Here is a 20,939-nt window from a genome sequence, read left to right as displayed (position 1 = left end):
CCCCCTTGCCCCTCTAAGTGTGCTAGAACACCCGAGAGCTCACGGCAGGCAGAGTGAAGTTGAACCCTAAAGTAGGGTAAAAACACCAACAGCCCAAGGTGTGCTAAGTCGGATTGAACTTCAAGGCGGGGTAGAGCACCTGAAGGCCGATGGCAGGATACGAATAGGCGAATGTTAAGCAATGTGCCTCGCTGCTGCTGCATACCAGATTTTCCTGATGGTTGTGTGCTGTTGAAACCAAACTGTCTTGTGTTGTGAAGTTAGTGCAATCCGAGAAACCAACCCAGGACCCACCAGGGTGCGACTGGGGAGTCCTGATCCAGAATCAGCTTCCCACGCCACAGGACGACTCTTCCCAGATTTCTGTGGTGCAGGAACAGTGCAAGCACTGACTGGGAAGGCCAGGCTATATTCTTATGTCCAAGCTCTGTCTCTCAGAGGAATGTAGACTTATGTCAAGGACTTCTGGAGAATGTTGAGGTCCAAATAGGGTCTCAGAGGACAACGAAAGGAAACCAGCAAGGTCTTTTCAGATAAAAGAAATGAATAGCTGTCAAGGAACAGGCTAGAGCAGAAAAGGCTGAAGGAAGCAGGTAGGTGTAGAGAGAAACCAAGAAGGCGGTACAGAGAACTGTAGGAGGCAGGAGGGAGCAGGGCAGAAACACAGGGCAAGGAGACTAAGGGGCCCACAGCGAGGACTGGGAAGGAAGGCAGGGTCTCGAGGAACGCTAGGCAAGGAACACTTGATTCCTGGAGTGCAACACAGGGACATGGACCAACTGTGTTTAGACGTGAGGAACCGGGCATTGCCGGAAGTACTTACAGTGTCAGTGCCAAAACGAGGCTTGGACCGCAAGCCATCGTTGCCAAGTGCTTTGTACAGAGCAAAGCCGAGGAAAACACCAGCATGGGTAGTGGCGCCATATTCCAGCTAGGTAGCGAGGGCGCCAGAATGCCCAAGATGGAAGACCTCTCAAGGTAAGTGAAGCCAGGTGGGAGGCACCTCGCAGGGTGAGCGGTGTGACACTGAACCCTAGTGTGGGAGTAAAAGCAGCGAAAGCCCTAGTCCGGCAAAGAAAAACTGAGCCCCCAGGTGGGAAAGCAAAGCTGAATGGCTAGGGCAGGCTAAGAAATGAAAACGCAGAGGTCGAAAGCGGACCGAAGAAAGTCAGACCCCAGGTCGGGGTGAGAAACTGGAAACCTGAGAGAACGTTAAATGAAACATACTAGCTACAAGAGGAGCTGAACGACTGCCAAACCCTAGCCGGATAAAGGAATACCAAAACCCAAGGTGGGGTGGTTATCCGGAGAACCGGCCCAGAGCTCCACTAGTAAGAGACACTGAATCTGTTGAGGTGAACTTCAGTCTTCTAGACATTGAAAATGTAAGCATAAAGTGTGTAGCAGGGAAGAGGCCCTAGTAAACAGGCCTCACATAAGAGACATCGGAAGCCAACCACCATTCAGTTAAAAGGGCCAAGGCCCAACATAGATTGCTCCTAAATAGATTTTGGTTATGTTTTAGTGGTGGGGTCAGAGTCTAGGCATGTATCGGTTTTTGGACAGGAGACTAATTTGGTTGTGTTAGAGGAGACATCTTGACGTTAACCTCTTTTCACCTTTTTGTAGAATAGGGTCCGGATCCCAAGGCATGGGGTGTGGGGGAGATTGCATAGGTCTTGTTTTTGCTGAGATAATACATCTAAGGTGTGAGCACAATGCCTCCTTGTCCGTCTTCTAATTCTGATCTACCACACTACTAAAATGTAAAGCAGCATAAATGCAAGGTGGCAGTGCTCCCGCCATTGTTTGCAGTTCCTGCAGCAATCCTAAGAAATGTCTTCAAATGATGGTTCATTTGTATCCCCTAGGTATTGCAATGCGGCTGCTAGAAAGCAGAAGGGGAGTGCAGTCATTCACATTTGAACACAATAGAGAGTACCAGCAGGTGCAGTTCAAATTTTTCGATGCAGTGGAATCGATGGACCCCAACAATATTGTGGTATGGAACTAAGAGGATTTCTCAATCATTCTTTACATTTGCACTCTAGGGGAAAGTATTGTTATATGTTAATGGATGTATGACATTTAGCCCCTGGGGCAGTATTTATTGCTTTTAAATACACTCATTATATATAACCACCTATTCAAAATGTCTTTGGTATTTCAATTTATTTTTTCTTTTGACAGATTAACAATGGCTTGTATTATGCTTAGCTATTTTTATTGAATCTCTTTGTGATAGTAATGCTAAAGACAAGAATACTTGAGATGTGCAGGTATTAAATCATCTGTGTAAAATGTCCCTACTAGGCAATCATGAATAAATGCCAAGTAACATAACATGACTAATTCACTGTGGTTTAAAAAGTCAATTCTAGCCAGTAGATTGTTTGCATTGATCTCCCACAATGATGGGTGCAAATGGTCTGCTTCATATTACCAAACAGAGAAATTGTTGCCCAGTTTGGGAGTAGGGAGTCTGGGTTAGGGTGGTGAGAGCCTCCTTCAAGGTTGAGGGCAAGTGCAGACTATGAGCCCCTATTGCCCATGTATGTTGGATCTAAATAAAAACTGAAAATGTATTGACACTGTCGTCTGAGTTCTTCACAATCTTGTCACAGAGATTAGGTTATTGTCCTGCTGCATATCAGTGAGATGGTTCCTATATCACCTAAGTGTTGGGATGAATTTCTTTTAGGCTTGTCACATAGCAGACTATTCTAAAGTCAGAGATTTTACTAACACATATATTCAAGTGATGGCCGAAATGAGTAGGGTTTAAAATTAACCAAACGTTATCAGGATGATTATTCTCCATGATGGGGTAGTGCTCAGGCACCACCGGGCAAAAGTAAATGTCTATTGGGGAAGTGAAGAGTTGCAACAATATGTTTGTCCAGTTCTCAGTAAGTCAGGGTTCGGGTATCTTGTTGCAAATTCACACAATAACTAGTGAGCTTAAGGTCCCGGGTTTTAAGGGTTTCTCATGCCCTATTTCCCCACAGTTCTTGACATTTCTTTGCCTTAGTTAAGTCCCTGGTTTTAAGGGTTACAACAACGTTTGTCACAATTATCTGAGTCTTTTCTCCTTGTTCTCACTCCCAAGTATTAGTTGTGTGCTTGGAGCCAGTCGGTGGATTCTGTAAGTCAGCCATGAGGGGTGAGCCTTCTATGGTGAATTGAGGCTGACAGGAGGCTGCTCTAAAACTGGGACAGGGTTCTCAGTGTGTTCCTCCCTCTCTCTCTAGGTTTTGCTCCTCCAGCCATTTGCCTCAATACCTCTCTCCCCCCCCCCCCATCTTCCTTCCAGAAAGGTTCTCACTAGCTTCTGTGTATTTCTAGGTGTACCCATTTTGATCTAATGATGTGCTACCTTATCTTTAACAAAATTCGACTCTGTACCTCTGCTACATCCTCCTCTAGCCTTTGTTGGTCCTTGACTTGACATGTTTGTCTTTCTATTACCTCTCTTAGAAAGGAATTAGAGATCCTGAATTGTTCTTGCGAGGGGATTGGGTCCTCCGACGTATTCCATATCTATGACGGGTAATGTCCACAGCTGTGCTGCTTCGGAAAATCTTCGGCGTCTGCGTCCTGCGTCGATGACGTCGATGCACGGTCCCCGAGGACCTCCTCCGATGGCCGACATCACCCGATGTGATAAGTAGGACGCACGACGCCCATAGCCTCAGTTCCGTTTTTTCCGCGAACGTGTTCGCTTCGTGAATCTCGGTACGCCTCGACTCTTTGGAGTTTGCTGTTTTCTTCTCGGTTCGTTGAACCTGTTCGTTTTTTTTTGTGAAGACCTGTTTGTGGCGATGTCTACTTCGTCTTCAACCCCGCGTCCGGGCTTCAAGAAATGCAGGGACTGTGGGTCCAAGATGTCGGTCACTGACTCGCACAACGCCTGCCTCTGGTGCCTCGGGGAGGCCCACGATACGGACGACTGTGTCGACTGCCAGTCGCTCACGGCCAAGGCCTTGCGGGAACGCAAGAAGAAGCTGTCGGTAGGTCGGGTGTGGAAGTCGAGGTCTACGGGGCTTTCGACGGATGACTCGAGAGGCGACTCTCCGTGTCATCATCAGAAGTCCAGTGGGTCTCCTTCCAGGAGTCGGTCTCGCCACTCCTCCGCCTCTTCGAGGCATTCCCGGAAGCGCCGGCATCGGTCGCCTTCCCCGTCCTCTTCTGAGGACTCCGCCCGTCGACAGGTCGCTTATCCCACCATGCAAGCGACACCGGAGGAATGCGCTTCCTTCGAGAAGCAGATGCTAGCGATTCTTGAATGGCAAGGCACCGGTCCGTCTGCGCCTCCGAGTGGGGTCGGTCGGCACCGGTCGAGAGACACCGCTCGTACGCCTTCGGGCTCGGGTGGTCGTCACGGCTCGCGGGAGAGGTCCTGCTCGGACAAGGGCAGCCATTCTCACCATGCCCGTACCAGGTCCCGGTCCTCGACGCGCTCGAGACCGCGTGATCCTGTGCCTGCCTCCGAGGGGGTCGTCGACGCTGTCGGCACCTAGGTCGTCGACTGACACGCTCAGAGCTCTGGGCTTCGAGGCCTGTGTCGACGCCGTCGATGCTGGCAGCGCTGCAGCTGACGTCGACGCCGATTCGCTCGACGCCGATTCTCTCGTCGCCGACTCGTTCGGCGCCCTCGATGCCTTTCGAGGCGGTGGTGTCGGAGGGGCCCCGTGGCACGGGGTTAGCCCCTAGAAAGGCTCTGGCTAAGGTCAGGCACAGCTTTGGTCCCCAGATGTCTTCCTCTCACCGCCTGGAGTACATTTCAGAGGGTGTTGAAGGCTCTGATGAAGGCTTGGTTCCGGTTACGGTACCAGATGAGCTTATCTCGGGCAATAGCCAGTTTGATGGCCTGAGGCAGTCACTGCATGATGCCAGTGGACTGGACACCTCTCCGGAGGTGGAGTTTTGTAGGCCGGGGCCTGGCACTCATGCCAATTCTTCATATCGGCGCCTTATGTCTCGGGTCACCGAGTACTTTGGTTGGTCGGCTCCCCCAGGGGAGTTCTTCAGGATGATCTCACGGACATCCTTGATCTTGGTCCCCCCCACTGACCCGGTATTGCCGTTTCATATGGCTCTGCAGAGAAGGACGGCGGCGGCTTGGACTGCTCCGGAGAGTCTCCCGGCAGTGGGCAAGTCTTTGTCGCGAAAATACCGTCCAGCCAGTAGCGATCCCTGCTACTTGTCCAGGCAACCCACTCCGGAAAGTTTGGTGGTGCAGGCGGCTACGGCCCCGGCAAAGCAGGCGTTGTATCCAACCATCCCTCCGGATAGGGACGACAAACGTTTTGACGGCTGGGCGAAGAAAGTGTTTTGTTCAAGGGGTATGGCGCTTCAGGCGGCCAACTCCATATGTGCCTTGTTTCGTTTCACACACACTCTGTGGAACTGTGTTGCATTAGCGGCTGAACATATTCCCGAAGGGGACGAACGGGATGGTTTCCTTGCTATGGTTCAGGATGGTAAGGATGCCATGTGTGAGGCCGTTCAGTCGGGTTTGGACATGGCAGATTGTGTCAGCCGGTCCAGGGCGGCAAGCACCGTAATACGCAGGTTTGCGTGGTTGCGGAAGTCTGGGTTCGCTCCTGATGTGCAGTCCCGGCTCCTCAACATGCCCTTTGACGGTGAACATCTTTTTGGCAGCAAGGCTGACGAGAGCCTTGAGAGGTTGCAGACCTCCAAAGCTGCAGCGAAGTCGTTGGGCGCTGCAGTTTGGCAACCTCCGCCTTTTCGTCCTAGGGGAGAGCAATGGAGGGGAGGTTCCTTTCGCTATTACTCGTCCTTCAGTAAAGCGAGAGGAGCTAGAAGTCAATTTATTTTCAAATTTCTTTATTGGCATTTATATGATGAACAACTGCAGTATGGCACTGGGTGACAACTGCAACATAAATCAGAATTAGTCGAAATAAGCCATTCAGATATCAACAAATAAACTGAAATGATAAGAAACATAAGACGTGAACAATAACAACAAGTCTCCGGTTGGTTGATGAGTAGTTCCTCTTAGGAAGGTCAACAAGAGAGGGAAAAAAGGGAATGATTCAAGGAAGGGAGGGAGAGGAGCTAGAAGTCAGAGATCACCGTAAGAGTGCCAGAGGTGGAAACAAGGGTACTTGAGGTGCCAAGACCGTTCGGGCAGTTGCCTCTTTGCCCTCAGGCAACACCGCAGCCGCTACCACTCAGTCATGAGGCCAGGTCCCATGGTTCGCTAGTTGGGGGAAGGCTGGTACAGCATCTTGTAGAGTGGCGAGCCATTACTTCAGATGTGTGGGTTCTGGAGATCATAACCCACGGCTACTGTCTTCCCTTTCGGCAGAGGCCTCACGACAATCCACCTGGGAACCTCTCTTTGAAGAGTCTGGATCCGCTCCTTGCGCAGGAAATTCAAGCCCTCCTGGAGAAAGGCTCCATAGAACTGGTGCCTGTAGCGGAGAGGAACAAGGGATGGTATTCCCCTTATTTTTTGATTTCGGAGAAAGACGGGGGATTGAGACCCATCATGGACTTGCGCGGTTTGAACAAACTCCTCAGGAAGGACAAGTTCAATATGGTTATTCTCTCTCAAGTTCTCCAGGCCCTTCAACTTCAGGAATGGTTGGTGTCTCTCCACCTCAAGGACGCTTACTTCCATGTGCCGATCCATCCCAAGCACAAGAAGTACCGGAGGTTCGCGGTTGGCGACTCGCACTTTCAGTTTCGGTTCCTGCCGTTCGTATTGACCTCCGCCCCTTTTCACCAAGCTCATGGTGGTGGTGGCAGCGCATCTCAGGAAAGGGGGGGATTCATGTCTACCCCTACCTGGACGATTGGTTGATCAGGGGGAGCTCTCCCGAGCAAGTCCTGGATCATCTGTTCGTCACCTGCCGCTCTTTTCACAAGCTGGGCTTCTCCCTCAATTTAAAGAAGTCCCATTTGACACCAACACAGCGGCTCCAGTACATCAGAGCAGTGCTAGACACATCCCTGGGGCAGTGTTTTCCTCCCCAGGTGAGGGCTCTTCACATTCAGCAGATGGTGCACAAGTTTCAACTTGCCCAGTATCTCCCAGCGTCCGAGTTCTTGAGACTGCTCGGCCTCATGGCATCCTGCATTCTTCTGGTGCCAGAGGCTCGTCTGCGGATGAGATCTTTGCAGTGGGCTCTCAAGCTCCAGTGGTCTCAGTCCTCCGGCAGACTCTCGGACCCTGTTCAGGTGCCGCCCTCGGTCGCCCAGGACCTTCTGTGGTGGGCCGTCGAAGGCAATCTGCCCTGGCCGGAGGTGACGATCGTGACGGACGCATCCCTCACGGGATGGGGAGCTCATGCCAACGAGTTGACAGTCAGCGGTCGTTGGTCTCCGTCGGAGTCCAGACTCCATATCAATCTGTTGGAGCGGAGGGCCGTCAGGCTTGCCCTGAAGGCTTTTCTGCCGACTGTGCGAGGAAAGAGTGTCCTGATTCTAACGGACAACACAGTGGCCATGCACTACCTCAACAAAAAGGGGGGGGTAGGGTCACTTCCTCTGTGCAGGGAGGCGATGCAGCTCGAATTTTTGGCCATCCAGCAGGAAGTTTCGATCCCGGCTGTTCATCTGGCCGGAGACCACAATGAGACGGCGCACGCTCTGAGCAGGTAGAGCGCAATCTCTCACGAGTGGGAGCTGGCTCAGGAGATTCTCCTGAAGATCTTCGCCCTTTGGGGGGCCCCTCAAGTGGATCTCTTTGCCTCCAGTGTCAACCGGAAGTGCGAAAGGTTCTGCTCGCGGGAATTTCCTCCAAAAGGAGCCTTAGGAGACGCATTCGCGGTGGAGTGGTCATTCCCACTGCTGTACGCGTTTCCTCCAGTCCCCGTCATCCCGCACGTACTGCGGAGTTTACGGAGGTTCGGTTCCCGGATGATCCTCATTGCTCCGGCGTGGGCTGGGAGGACGTGGTAACCGGACCTTCTCGACTTGTCCATCTGCCCTCCACGTCGTCTTCCCTACCGAGACGATCTGCTCTCACAGGAGGGGGGTTAGGTTCTCCATCCAGAGGTCAGATCCCTCAACCTTCACGCTTGGCTTCTGAAAGGTTGAGGTATAAGGATTGGGACCTCCCTGAAGACGTGATGGAGGTGTTGCTCTCGGCCAGGCGGCCGGCAACAAAGTTTCTGTACCGTTGCCGTTGGAGAAAATTCTGCGACTGGTGCAGAGTTAAGAATGTGGATCCTTTGGAATGTGATATTCCCATGGTTCTGTCGTTTTTGCTTTCCTTGGCCCACAGGGGCTTGCAAGTGGGGACCATTAAAGGTTACCTGGCGGCGCTGTCTATATTTAAGTGCTCGTTTGAAGAATGTCCCTATTTTAAGATTCCTTTAATTTCTCAGTTTTTGAAAGAGCTCACTAATGTGTTCCCTACGTCCCCTTTTCTGGTGCCCGGTTGGGATTTGAACCTTGTTCTTAAGTTTCTTATGGGTGCTCCGTTTCAGCCTTTGCATTCTTCCCCTTTGAGACTGTTAACTCTGAAAACTGTGTTTTTGGTTGCGGTTACTTCCGCTCGCAGAGTGAGTGAGTTACAGGCACTTTCAGTTAAGCCACCATTCACTGTGTTTCATAAGGACAGGGTTGTCCTTAGAGTTCGTCCTTCTTTTCTTCCAAAGGTGGTTTCGGAATTTCATTTGAGCCAGAAGGTTGTTCTTCCGGCGTTCTATCCTCCTCCACATCCTGGTAAGGAAGAGGAGAGGCTCCATAGGCTTGATCCTAGGAGAGCGTTGAGCTTTTATATTTCGCGCATGTCCCGGGTCAGAGTGGACGATCAACATTTCATTGGTTACGCTGGAAAGCGTTTGGGACAAGCTGTGACGAAACAGACTTTGTCTCGGATTATTTTAGCTATCTCCAAGTGTTACCGCTTGGCGGGTAAGGACCCTCCGGCTGGCTTGCGGGCCCATTCTACCAGTGGAATGGCTGCCTCTACTGCCCTGCAGAGGGGTGTTCCTATTCGTCACATCTGTAATGCAGCCACCTGGGCTTCAGTACATACTTTTGTATGGCACTACTGCCTCGATTCCATCCGAGGGCAGGATCTGGCCTTTGGCAAGGCAGTCCTTTATTCCGCAATTTGATTGGGCATGCTAAATTTGTGTTCTAAATTCTTTTCCCATCTCCTTACTTGGTACTGCTTTGGGAGTCTGTCATACATATGGAATACGTCGGAGGACCCAATCCCCTCGAAGAACAAATTACTTTCTTAACTGGTAACGTTCTTTCGATGGGATGGTCCGACGACGTATTCCATATTGTTCCCTCCCTACTTTCCCCCCTGCAGAATTTCTTTTGCGATTGCAGCTTGCGTTCCACAAGGCCTTGTGTGTCTGACTGGCAGAAAACTGGTGGCACACGTTCTGGGGGAAAAAACTACAACTGAGGCTATGGGCGTCGTGCGTCCTACTTATCACATCGGGTGACGTTTGCCGTCAGAGGAGGTCCTGGGGGGCGGCGCATCAACGTCATCGACGCAGGACGCAGATGCCGAAGATTTTCCAAAGCAGCACAGTTGTGGACATTACCCGTCATAGATATGGAATACGTCGTCAGACCATCCCATCGAAAGAACGTTACCAGGTAAGAAAGTAACTTGTTCATCTTGCTTTCCTTCTTCACCCATTTGGGGGACCTTATTCACCCCTCTTCTGTCATAACAAGTAAGATTCCACAATTCACTTCAAACTCACCCCCTTCTTTATCCCTCTTGGTACCTTCTTCCTGTCGCTTCTCCTGTGCCTCTGGGTCAATCTCCTCCCACACTTGTTGACCTCTTGCTTCTCAGCCCTGTGGGTCTTGCTTCTTCCAGTCCACTGGGTCTCTTGATCTCCCACCTTCAGGGTCTGTCATTCCTCCGCCTACTGGGCCCTCCCTGCAGCCTCCTGTTCCCCTCTTACTGCAGTTTTCTGGGTCTCTCATACAGCTGCCTACCATCTGCTCTTTAGGTTGCTGCTATGGGTTCTGGCTGATGAGTTCCACAGCTGAAGATGACTTCTAGTTGTAAGTTGGCACTTTGTACCCTTGTGTTTGGGGGGTGGGGGGCTTCCTCTCTCTCTCACACAGTCTGACCCTGCCCTCTGGATGAACTTGTCCTTTTTAACTGGTCTTAACTGTATGTGCATTGAGGCCTTGTGTGAGGACTGGCTGGCTGCCCTGGAATTCCTCGGCCTAGCTCAGTCGCCCTCTTTCTTTGGTTAGATTTAAGAGTATAGTCAAAAATAGGGCCGACCAGGCTATGATGCGTTTGAGATTCTAATAGTGATATATTCCTGGAAGATTAGTCAATATGTTTAAGGGCTGCTGCATGTCCAAGTGCGGGGTAGGCTGTACCCAGGACCTACTTAATAATATTCCAGCAAAACATACACACTGAGAACTATGCGCATGCCCACCTAATATTTAGACAGAAGCAATTAGTAACAAAATGGTTTAATGAAAGCAAGATGGCAACAAAACAAATGTATGGCCTAGCAGGCAATGACAAAACAGATTTTTGCCCCGGCCCTAGCCAGCGGTCACCAAACAGACTCTTACCTTGGGGAACACATGTTTCAACCCTTCCAGGTCTTTAACAAGGTTTCACATTGTCAAGAGTATCCCATTTTTAACATTAGTTCACACCGTGCAATAAAGCAGTGTGACTAATCGCAGGGTATCACTGCTTCCATGGATGGGAAGCCCCTTCCTGTGAGGCCAGGAAGGTGAGGCCGCTACCTGATAGTCCCCTTCGGGGGTGGTACTAAGCGAGGGATCTCATTCGAGGGGAAGTCCTCTGTGGGACCAGTGATGACCATATTGAGGGAACACGGTATCCCCACCAAATACTTGAGCCTTGACCCCCTTCATATGACCTGAACCACGACCCCTTCCCTAAGAGGATCATGAGTTATAGTCACCCTAACATTTCCCTAAAAAGTACCAGGACTATGAAGAGCACAACCGACCCAAGGGAGATCAAGGGTAGAAATACTGAGATGAGGAAGAATAGATATGAATTGAAAGATAATCTATTGACAACCAGTGAGATGAAGATGCGTGGAGGAATGCACAGTGCCCTGCAGAACCAAAATCGGTGGTCTAGACAACTTGAAATAACTACTAGGACGAAGAGTAGGAGCGGAGGCATGAAGACTACTCCTAAGAACCGCAATGAGCAGTCTAGTTGCTGCCGGCTGCTCATTGGTCAATGTAGAATAGAAAAGGTGGAAATACTCAGGAAGCAGTTGTCTAGTCCTCCCAGGAAGAGCTGTATGAGCCAGCACACTGCAGTAAGGTGGAGGTAAGCAGACCAGGATGCTAACAGGGGAGCTGGAAGGGCCAGTAGAGAGTGGAAGGACCAGAAGGCGAGCTGGCAAAGAAACGCTCCTGGTGTGCCTGAAGCCTGGGAAGTGTGTGCAGGGAAGACCGCAGTGCTCAGAGGAAGATTGAGACTGCAGTGTTCCCGGGCAGACCAGAGCCCACTGCAATGCTCCCTAGAAGTAGGGGATCACCCGGGCTGGCTGGTGGGAAACTAGGAAGGTGCAGTCGGCATCTTCATAGTCACAGTACCTAGCAGGCAAGTGAACCAGGTCTTTTCCGCAACAAGAGAAACTTAAGTGTCTAGGACACAACAAGCGAAAGCAACACAAGTCCTCTTCCTTGAGGCGCCCCAAGTATTTGAAGGCAAAGAAGAGGGGGTGGGGTCTGGGACCCACCACTATGTGAGAACAACATGAGGCATCTTCCTTGTGGCGGTACTTGGGAGGAAAGGGCCCCAGGTATCCAAAGGCAAAGAAGAGGGGTCTGGGACCAACTACACGAGAACCACACAAGTCATCTTCCTTATGTGGTACTTGAGAGAAGAGGGATCCAAGTACCCGAACATTTAGAAGAGGGGTCTGAGACCGAATCTCCCATGAGAAGAAGCTAAACCACAGAGCAATTTACTAAGGACTGTGCTTGGCAGGCAAGTGAGCCAAGTTGTTCCAAGCAGAAAGAGAGAAACAGAGACCTTTACTAAGGGCCATACGTGGCAGCAAAGGGAACCAAGTTGGCCCAAGCAGAAAGAGAGTCCTCCAAGACCACGACCGACGTGATCCATTCCAGATGATCGACACGTGCTGCCTGACTCTCACAGATCGTGCAACCAGCAAATTATATGCACTTGGTGAGGCCAATCCACTTTTATCTAGCCCACTGGAGGCCAGCAGCAACTGCAAACTGTTTTTATCTGCCCCTATGTGCTTAAACAGTGCATTTGCACACTTTTGGCACCGCAGGTGCTCCATCTTGTTCCCATTTCCGGCCTGACCACAAAATGGCAGTAGCAACGGGGCATGTAAACGAGGCTGCCACTAGTTGATAAGCAACTAGCTTTAACTACAACCAATCCCCGACGCGGGAAGGCAGAAGCCGGCACTCGGAAGAAGGCCCGTGGAAAAAGGCCCTGTTCCACCCCTGTTCGCCCCGGGACGCTACAGCTAGGCGGGGCCACTATACCCGTCAGCTGTATCCAGAACTATCAACTCTACTACACCTGTACTCGTCACCCACCAGTCAGGTTTGCTTCCCATCGATACAGTACCATCCATACTTAATCAGTAATACCTATCCACCTTGTTCATCCCCTGCGCTGCCTGTGCATTGTGCTGCTCACTGCCTGTAACCTCTTAGCCCACAGTATTAGCTCCGATTTGCATCACATCCCTGTTGAACATATGTATGCTTGCCTAACCCTGATATGCTATCCTTTTGTCGTTCATGTGTGACTGCTAATTATGACACTACTATACTAGTATAACACTGCTCGCTGTTCATATGCATCTGTTAAGTCATACTATGTTAGTCTAACATTGATCTGTTGTGCATGCCAAACCACATCATGCTAGCACAACCTGTCATCTCACACCCCATGCAAACAGTTCCATAGTCGGCCATCCTGCTCACCCTGAACTTAGACCTATCAGTCCTAAACGCCTTTGTGTGTGATAGTTTACCTTGTCCATCAACAAATCTAGCTCTGCTCACCATTGTATGATATATCCTGCTACACCCACATATTTGCCCAATTGACCTATTATAATACAAGTTTTGCACTTGGGACCAGCCTTGACCAAATCCCCTGGGTCTACCTTCTTTGTGCCCAACTAGTGTGTTATCACCTTACCCATCATGCCCACCATTGGAGGACCCATGCCAATACCACCTCAGCCTAACCTCTGGAGGCCCTCCCCAAATCCTACACCGCCCACACCTATGGCCGCTTTTCACAGAGCTACCCTCATCATGGCCTCAATTCTCCCACTCATCCACTCCATTTCACCCACCAACTTCCTCCCACCACTCCAGGCCTTTAACAGCCTCACCACCACCACCACTAAATCTCAACAAAATAACATCACTGCTAATCTACTTAGCCCACAGGAATGGATCCACACCTCTGATCCCTTGCCCTGTTAACATTAGGAACTGGAGACTACGATCACGTTTCACCACCCATAAACATCCTTCAAGGCTGCTTCCCCATTCTGCTAAAGTCACCCCTAAATCCGGAGTGCACATTCCAGCCACCACCCACACAAGGACACTGTCAGGTGCCATTACTCCAAAAACACACAAGCCAAACACTGTAGCACAGACTCCCACCATCGGAGGAGCTCTGATCAATGCACGCTCACTAGTTGCCCATGCCACTAACATTGCAGACCTTAGCTTTGAAAACGACCTTGATTTCTTGTCCATCACAGAAACTTGGCTCCACCAGGCGGCAGGCCCCGCCCTTGCCTTAGCCCTCCCAGAAGGATACACGATTATCAGATCAGACAGAACCTCTGGCAGAGGAGGAGGCCTCGCCATTATAGCTAGAACCCCGCTGGGCCTTAGATACCACCAGCATTAGCCTACCTTCAGCTGACCTTCTCTCTGCTAAAATCCCACTAACAGCCAACAGTCCTACTTCATCTAGCCTACCGACCACCAAGCCCCATCTCTTCCTTTGAAGAAGATATCACAAGCCTCCTTTCCTCCAACACAAAACCAGGCTCCCGCATCATTTTCCTCAGGTTCCAAGATCCAAGCGATGCCAATGCACTCGACCTTGAAAAATCCTTCTCCCAACTCGACTTTAAGCAACAAATTTAGACTGGCTATCCAACTTGAACTCTCCATAAACATTCTTCAGAACGAACCCATTGCCTGGACAGACCACCACTACATATCCTTTACTATTCAGGGTTCTGCACCTCCTACCCCTGCTATCGCCCCCCCTTCACTATCCAGGAACACCTGTGATATTACACCACCCAATCTAACCCCACTAATCAACAACATTCTGGACGATACCAACTACAAAAATATAGATCCCACTGAATTGGTCGACCTGTATAATACAACACTGAATTCCGCCTTGGACATTATCGCCCCTCTTAAACAAAAAAAATCCAAAGCTGCTGCACACCGCAACAATTGGTTTACCCCAGAACTTAAATCATTGAGAAACCTAAAAAGAACTACATAAACTAATTGCTGCAAAGATCCCTCCACTCATAACAACGCTCTTTTCTCCAATGCAGCTACCACCTACAAATCGCCCATTATCTCTACCAAAAAGGAAATCTATAACACCAGAATACTCGACGCCAAATCCAAGACTAAGGAGTTTTTCAATATTCTAAAGGAACTAGAATCCCCAGCACCACCCTCTTCAAAATGCAATAAAGATGCTGCCTGGTGCTCAAAATTCAACAAGCCCTTGCAGACAAAATAGCCTCCCTCCAAACTGAAATAGAAGCGAAAAAGAACAGCCTTGCAAACAGCTCATCAGACAATGCCCCTGCTAAACTTCAACACCCTCAGTGCCCATCATTCTCATTCGCTATGGTCACACCCAGCGAAGTGGAAAACCTCATCAAAGGCCTTAAGCCATCAAGATGCCAAGGTGCCACTTGTCCTGCCCCTGTTATCAAGGACTGTGCCAAGGAATTATCTCCTTTCATCGCCACTATGATAAACGCCTCATTTAAGACTAATTATGTCCCAAAAAACCTCAAGGAGGCTTGGGTCATGCCTCTCCTAAAAAAGCCAAATCTAGACCCGAACACACCAACAAACTACAGACCAATCACCATCGTCCCCTTCCTCCTAAAAATTCTGGACCGAGTTGCGTACTTACAAATCCAGAAACATCTGGAGGACAACAACCTACTTGGTCTATGTCAATCAGGCTTTCGGCCCAGGTACGGCACTGAGGCCGCGCTCCTGGATCTGAAAATACAGATGGACGAGATGAGACAAAGGCAAGCTGGCCATGCTCCTCTTGCCAGACCTCTCCGCTGCATTTGATCTGGTCGAACACCAGATGCTCCCCGACCACTTAACCTCTGCTGCAGCCTTTTCCACTAACGCTTCCTCCTGGATCAAATCTTTCCTTTCCAACCGCACCACTAGAGTCTTCTCTCGCTTTGCTTTGGCAGATCCCATCCCATTCCTCTGTGGGGTTCCCCAGGGATCCTGTATATCCCCAACGCTATATAACATCTTTATGAAGCTCCTTTTCGACTGCCTTAACGATATGGGTGTCATCTACACAAACTACGCAGATGACACCCAGGTCTTCATCACTTGTCAGGTCACTACGCCAACAACACTAAACTAATTAACAACATCTATTTGGAAATCCAGGCGTGGATGGCAACACATAGCCTGTGCCTTAATGACGAAAGAACCGTGCTCCTGATCATAGGCAGCCAAGCTCGTCTGAACAAACTTGACCCTCAGTACTCGTCCTTCATCGTTGATGGTAATATAATCAAAGTTGCAAAAGAAATAAAGACTCCACCTTATCTCTAAAACAAAAGTGAGCGCCATCGCCTCCTCAACTGCTTACACTAACAAACTAATCAATGCCTGGAAGTCCTACCTTTCCCTTACCAGCTGCTTGACATTAGCCAGAGCCCTAGCTCTTTCCAGAATAGATTACTGCAACACTCCCTTCTCAGGCACTTCTGAAATTAATCTCAATAGACCCCAGGTCTTACAAAATAACTCCTTAAGATCCACCCTAAACATCCCTAGATCCAACCACATCTCCATCCACAGACCAAATGCTAACTGGCTCCCAGTGCGCGACAGAAACTCACTCCGCACCCTGGCAATCACCCACAAATGTATATTGCACACCGCTCCTAAATACCTCTCGGACAAGTTCTCCCTACTTCACGCCACCCGCCTTACCAGATCATCCCACACTCACCGCTTCTCAGTCCCCAAATTCAACCTCAAAACTGCAGGAGGAGCCAGCTTCCCTGTTCAAGCGGCTAATCTCTGGAACTCGCTACCCCCTTCCATCAGACTAGAACCATCCTTCAATGCCTTCAAGACTAACCTCAAACTCTGGCTTACTGACACGCCTACCATCTACTGAGCCCAAATGATCTAGCTCACAGGGATCTTACATCACAACCCTTGCTTGACCTAAGTTTTCCGCTGCTCCATCTCACCCGTTCCCGCCTTATCGGGTCAGACTAATATGTAACCTAGTCGACCTTGTCGTTATGTCGGTATACGTACCTGCCTTATATGGTCACACTAATATGTAACCTAGTCGACCTATCGCCATGACTGTATATATCTGTACTTACCTTGAAGGTCTGACCAACATGTAAATTGTAACCTAGGTCGACCCTTCTGCCATTACTGTACCTATCCGCCATGTAAACATGTATTTACCTTGTTTTTTTGCCAGTAACATATACCATGTAAGTTTTCCAGCGCCCAGTTACCTCAGGGTTAGGTGCGCAATACAAATAATAAACAAATTACAAAATTACAAAGTATATGTCTGGCACCTATGAGAGTATTTACAAGTAAACAAAGAAGATTCAAAGGTAGAATCCTCTCGTCCCCTGCACACTCTTTAATACTGTAAACACAGTCAAACTTCAATAAATTTTAGAAGCAATTTTTGAATGAGTAAGTACACAGTTTAAAGAAAAAAGAGAGTAAATAATATTTCAACAAGAACAACAGGTTTAATAACATAAAATTTACAAAAAAAATAATGCAGTCCGCGGATAGCCGACATGTTTCGAGGAGAAAACCCCTTCTTCATGAGCATAATGGACTGAAAAGGAAAATGACGCATAAAGCCAAATCAATCTTGTGTACTCTCTCTGGATAATTAAGAAATCAACACATAGATCACTCTCTAATTAGACAAAAAGGTCTTTTTACAATGTATAGAGTCAGACCATCAATCCCCTCGAGCCAACTGGAAGTGCTCCCACATCAACGTGAATATAATGTCTTTTATAGTATCACCCAAAAAGTGGTTATTAAAATCCTGTGTGCTGAAAGTCTCTCATACATGAGTAGTCTCTAGGTTAACCCGTTAGCTCAGAGCCAAGAGGAGCTTACCGGGGGCTCCAAACCTGGAGTGCACTGGGTAAAAATTGGAGTAGAGCGAGGAACCAATTCCTACAATATAAAGGGAACCCATGAACCAACATGAATCACAAGTAATAGCCACGTCACCGTTATTAGTGACTGAAATTGATCTAATCTGGTGTTATACCTCAGTACGTCACCACCAATCCACTTCAAAATAATATGTATTCGGTGCCTTTAGATTATACACAGGATAGTCCGCTTAAGATGTGCATATGTACATGAACAGAGAAAAGTCTCCTGTAACCAAAGAAGAAATGCCCAATGAGAAACGTGGTGTTACTACATGTTATATGTAAACATACAAGACGTATGTTTTCATTGCCAAGATGCCACAACTAGCAGTAAATCTCTAAGACAAATAACTTACCCCATCCGGGGATCACAACTGCTTTCCTTTAAATCAGTGTGTACAGCAACAAAATCATCCATCTCCTATGGCAACTGGGTCAACTTCTGCAGAAGTTGATGATGCGGCTAATCAGAAGTTAACACTGCAGAGAACCGAAAGCAGGCACTTTAGTAGTGAGCCCATTCCCTCTCATAACGTGAGTGCAGCTCTCAATAAATCAAAGCATCTTATCATCTAAACTATAATCGCTTACCCTGTGAAGCAAGTCACTGTTAAGTTCGGTAGTAGCAAGTGTATATGGCTTTGGTCTACATCACCATGAAAACCATACTCGTGAAGATCTAACCTGGTGCACCATCTTGAATCGACCGGTTAAATCTAGCCCCATTAAGCACAAAGAAAGGACTGGTTACTAACGCTTCTATCTAAGCGCATCCATCTTGAAAAGTAGACGAACTACATAAAGACCATTCAAATAAGCAAAGGATGTCTATAACCAAACAATACATCCCTCACTTACATCCACTGTTAAAACTAGGAAGTAAGTAAAACGATTAATATAAAGAAAGTGTCAAAAGTAAACAAGCCCATTTTCTTGTGTATGATGGTGGACAAATTGACAGGAATAAAGAGGGGTCAGCCTCCAGATGGCTCACCAGAGTGTTGCATGGGAACCCTAAATATACAACACAAGTACATGGTATGCTAATCATATTAATTAAACATGATGTCGTGATCAGCTGATCATCTCACTTTAGCACATAGAATTCTTATCGCCTGCAATATGAACTGGCTCTATTCACATCTCTTATCAATGTTACAACTATAACTGCTCTAATATAGCCAAAGTTCTATTGGGTTAGAAATCACATCTTATGTATACATATCATTTGTGATATTTAGATCGTATAACAATAGTGTCTGTTTTCTCGAACAACAACATATCCATTGTGCTAGTGGTACTTCTAACAGTCAAAATCTTGGACATTGACATTCACAGCACTACGTGACCAAGAATAAAGATGAATTACACGGTCTTCCATGGTGGTAATGAATCATTAATCATTAGTTCAACCCAAGTCATCTACATCACCTACAGCTATATCTGACATGTCTTGCTGAAGAGTGACAAATAAATTATGAAGGTCTAAATAAACTCTATACCTATATGGAGCAGAGTATTTGAGGGTCCAGTAACAAAGCACTATACAAAACAATTCAAGGAACAATCTCCATTGAGACCCTTAGGTTGTACAGTGTCCAGTAGGTTTACCCAGTACATTTTTCTCCGAAGGAGGAGGGACTGGTAGTTGCCCCCTCTTTCTGAGCGTTTGACAACTTCTAGTACCTGGAATTTATGTTGAGCTATAGTGTGATGATGATCATAGAAGTGCCGAGCTACTAGAGATCTAGGGTTGTTACAACTAATGTTCGACTTATGTTCTGTCCAACGTTCTTTAACAGGTCTCATGGTCTCACCAATGTAGAGCTGCTCACATGGGCATTTAATCACATAAATCACTCCTGGTGAGAGACAAGTTGCGTAGTCCCTCAATTTGATTTTTTACTTGTTTGTGGATGTGCAATTGTGTCCCCTTTCACAATGTTATTACAGTGACTGCAGCCCAGGCAGGGGAAGGCCCCTTTCTTTTTGGTTTTCAAAAACAACTGTCTATCCTTGAGCGGTTTTTCAGCTCTCACTAATTTATCTCTAAGGTTTCTTCCTCTTTTGAAAGCCATCATGGGTGCTTTTGGAAACAATTTGCAGAGGATCGGGTCATTGTGTAGCATGCTCCAATGTTTTTTGATGTTGCTTATCTGGAAGCTTTGTCTTGAAAATTTGGAGATAAATAGAAGGGGAACTTCTTTTGACTTTTCCTGTGTGGTAAGTAGCTGTTCTTTCGATACCTCACTGGATCTTGATTGTGTCTCATCTAGCACCTCCATAGGGTAGCCCCTCTTCTTGAACTTATCAACCAGTGTGGAACATTCCATATCTAAGCCAGCCGGGAAAAGTATAATATGCTGATGAACCTTCTTTTAACCAATTTGTGAGCCATAATTCAATATCCCCATTGAAGCCAATTTACCTGTCTATTACTTATGCAGCACAGTACTAATAAATTGAGTAATCACTGTATCCGTTACTTACAAAACTATGAAACTGCAAACCACACAGGACAAAGTGTTGTACAAAGCAAGTTGGGAATTATTATTAAAATCAACATGCCTTAAATCTACTGCATTAGTCTCACCCAGTGCTAAAGTAGGCCATCGAATTAAAATAACATTATTTTGTTTTGATGTTGGCAAGAAAGCCTTTTGATTTGCCAGTTTCCTTAAGGTAATTTGCAAGGTATGAAAAAGGGTGAAATTCTTTGCATGGCTCTTATCAATTGACTATATCATAAACTTCGCTACCTTCTTGATAGTATTGTAGAGTGCCCCGTTTGTTCATTTTTATTATTGCTAGACTTAATTCCATGTTGTTCTTCTCTTTAGCAATATGCTCCTTTTTACTGTATTCCGGATTTGCTATTTTAATATGTTTACATCTAAAGTTACTAAGTATGTTTTTCCAAATGCGTAAATTAAATGGTGGGTTTTTTTCTCAGTTACTCTTACAGATGAACCCCTATCATATTGACTCCCTCCTGCAGCTGAGTGATGTGTGTCGCATTCAGGAGGACCAAGAAATGGCCAGGGATTTCATAGGTGAGAAGCAAGTTTTATGGGTTAATCACTTTCATCAGCTGAATCTCTTTATTGTTGGATTGGTGTTAACCACAGCTTTTCTGATTCTTAGCCAGATTCATTTTCTCATGCTAAAGAGCACAGTGGTTGTTAGCAACTGTGGAATGCTCATTTGCTGTAAATGGGGAGGTAATAGAATGACCTTCTGTTCTGGGATTAGAGTTTTAAAGTCCTTGTAGCCTACATATGTTGGCCCAGATCCATGTTACAGTTGGAATAGAAGGCTAAATGTTTCCCTAATTAGCAAAACACTATGGGCCTCGTTATGAGTTTGGTGATATCCTGGTGGTAAATCTGCCGAGATACCACCAAACGGAATTACTGTTGCTTGGTCCTGTGGAATTACTGACTGATAACATGTGGTGGTAAGGCGGTGTTAGTTGCCATTAAT

At 47.6% G+C, this 20,939-nt stretch overlaps 1 protein-coding gene across 1 annotated transcript in view; it reads left to right on the top strand.

The window, feature by feature from the left end:
• TCF25 (transcription factor 25) overlaps nucleotides 1-20,939 on the top strand; it is a 1,148,081-nt gene that overhangs the window by 263,041 nt on the left and 864,101 nt on the right. Inside the window, exons 7-8 of the mRNA XM_069635563.1 lie at nucleotides 1,872-2,002; nucleotides 20,410-20,509. Of these exons, the coding sequence (XP_069491664.1) occupies nucleotides 1,872-2,002; nucleotides 20,410-20,509 (231 nt within the window). The remainder of the gene's footprint in view (nucleotides 1-1,871; nucleotides 2,003-20,409; nucleotides 20,510-20,939) is intronic.

This window comes from Ambystoma mexicanum, chromosome 1q (assembly GCF_040938575.1).
Source record: "Ambystoma mexicanum isolate Mex_15411 chromosome 1q, UKY_AmexF1_1, whole genome shotgun sequence".
NCBI lineage: Eukaryota > Metazoa > Chordata > Amphibia > Caudata > Ambystomatidae > Ambystoma > Ambystoma mexicanum.
The sequence above is the reverse complement of the archived record's forward strand: the minus strand, read 5'-3'. Positions and strand labels throughout refer to the sequence as shown.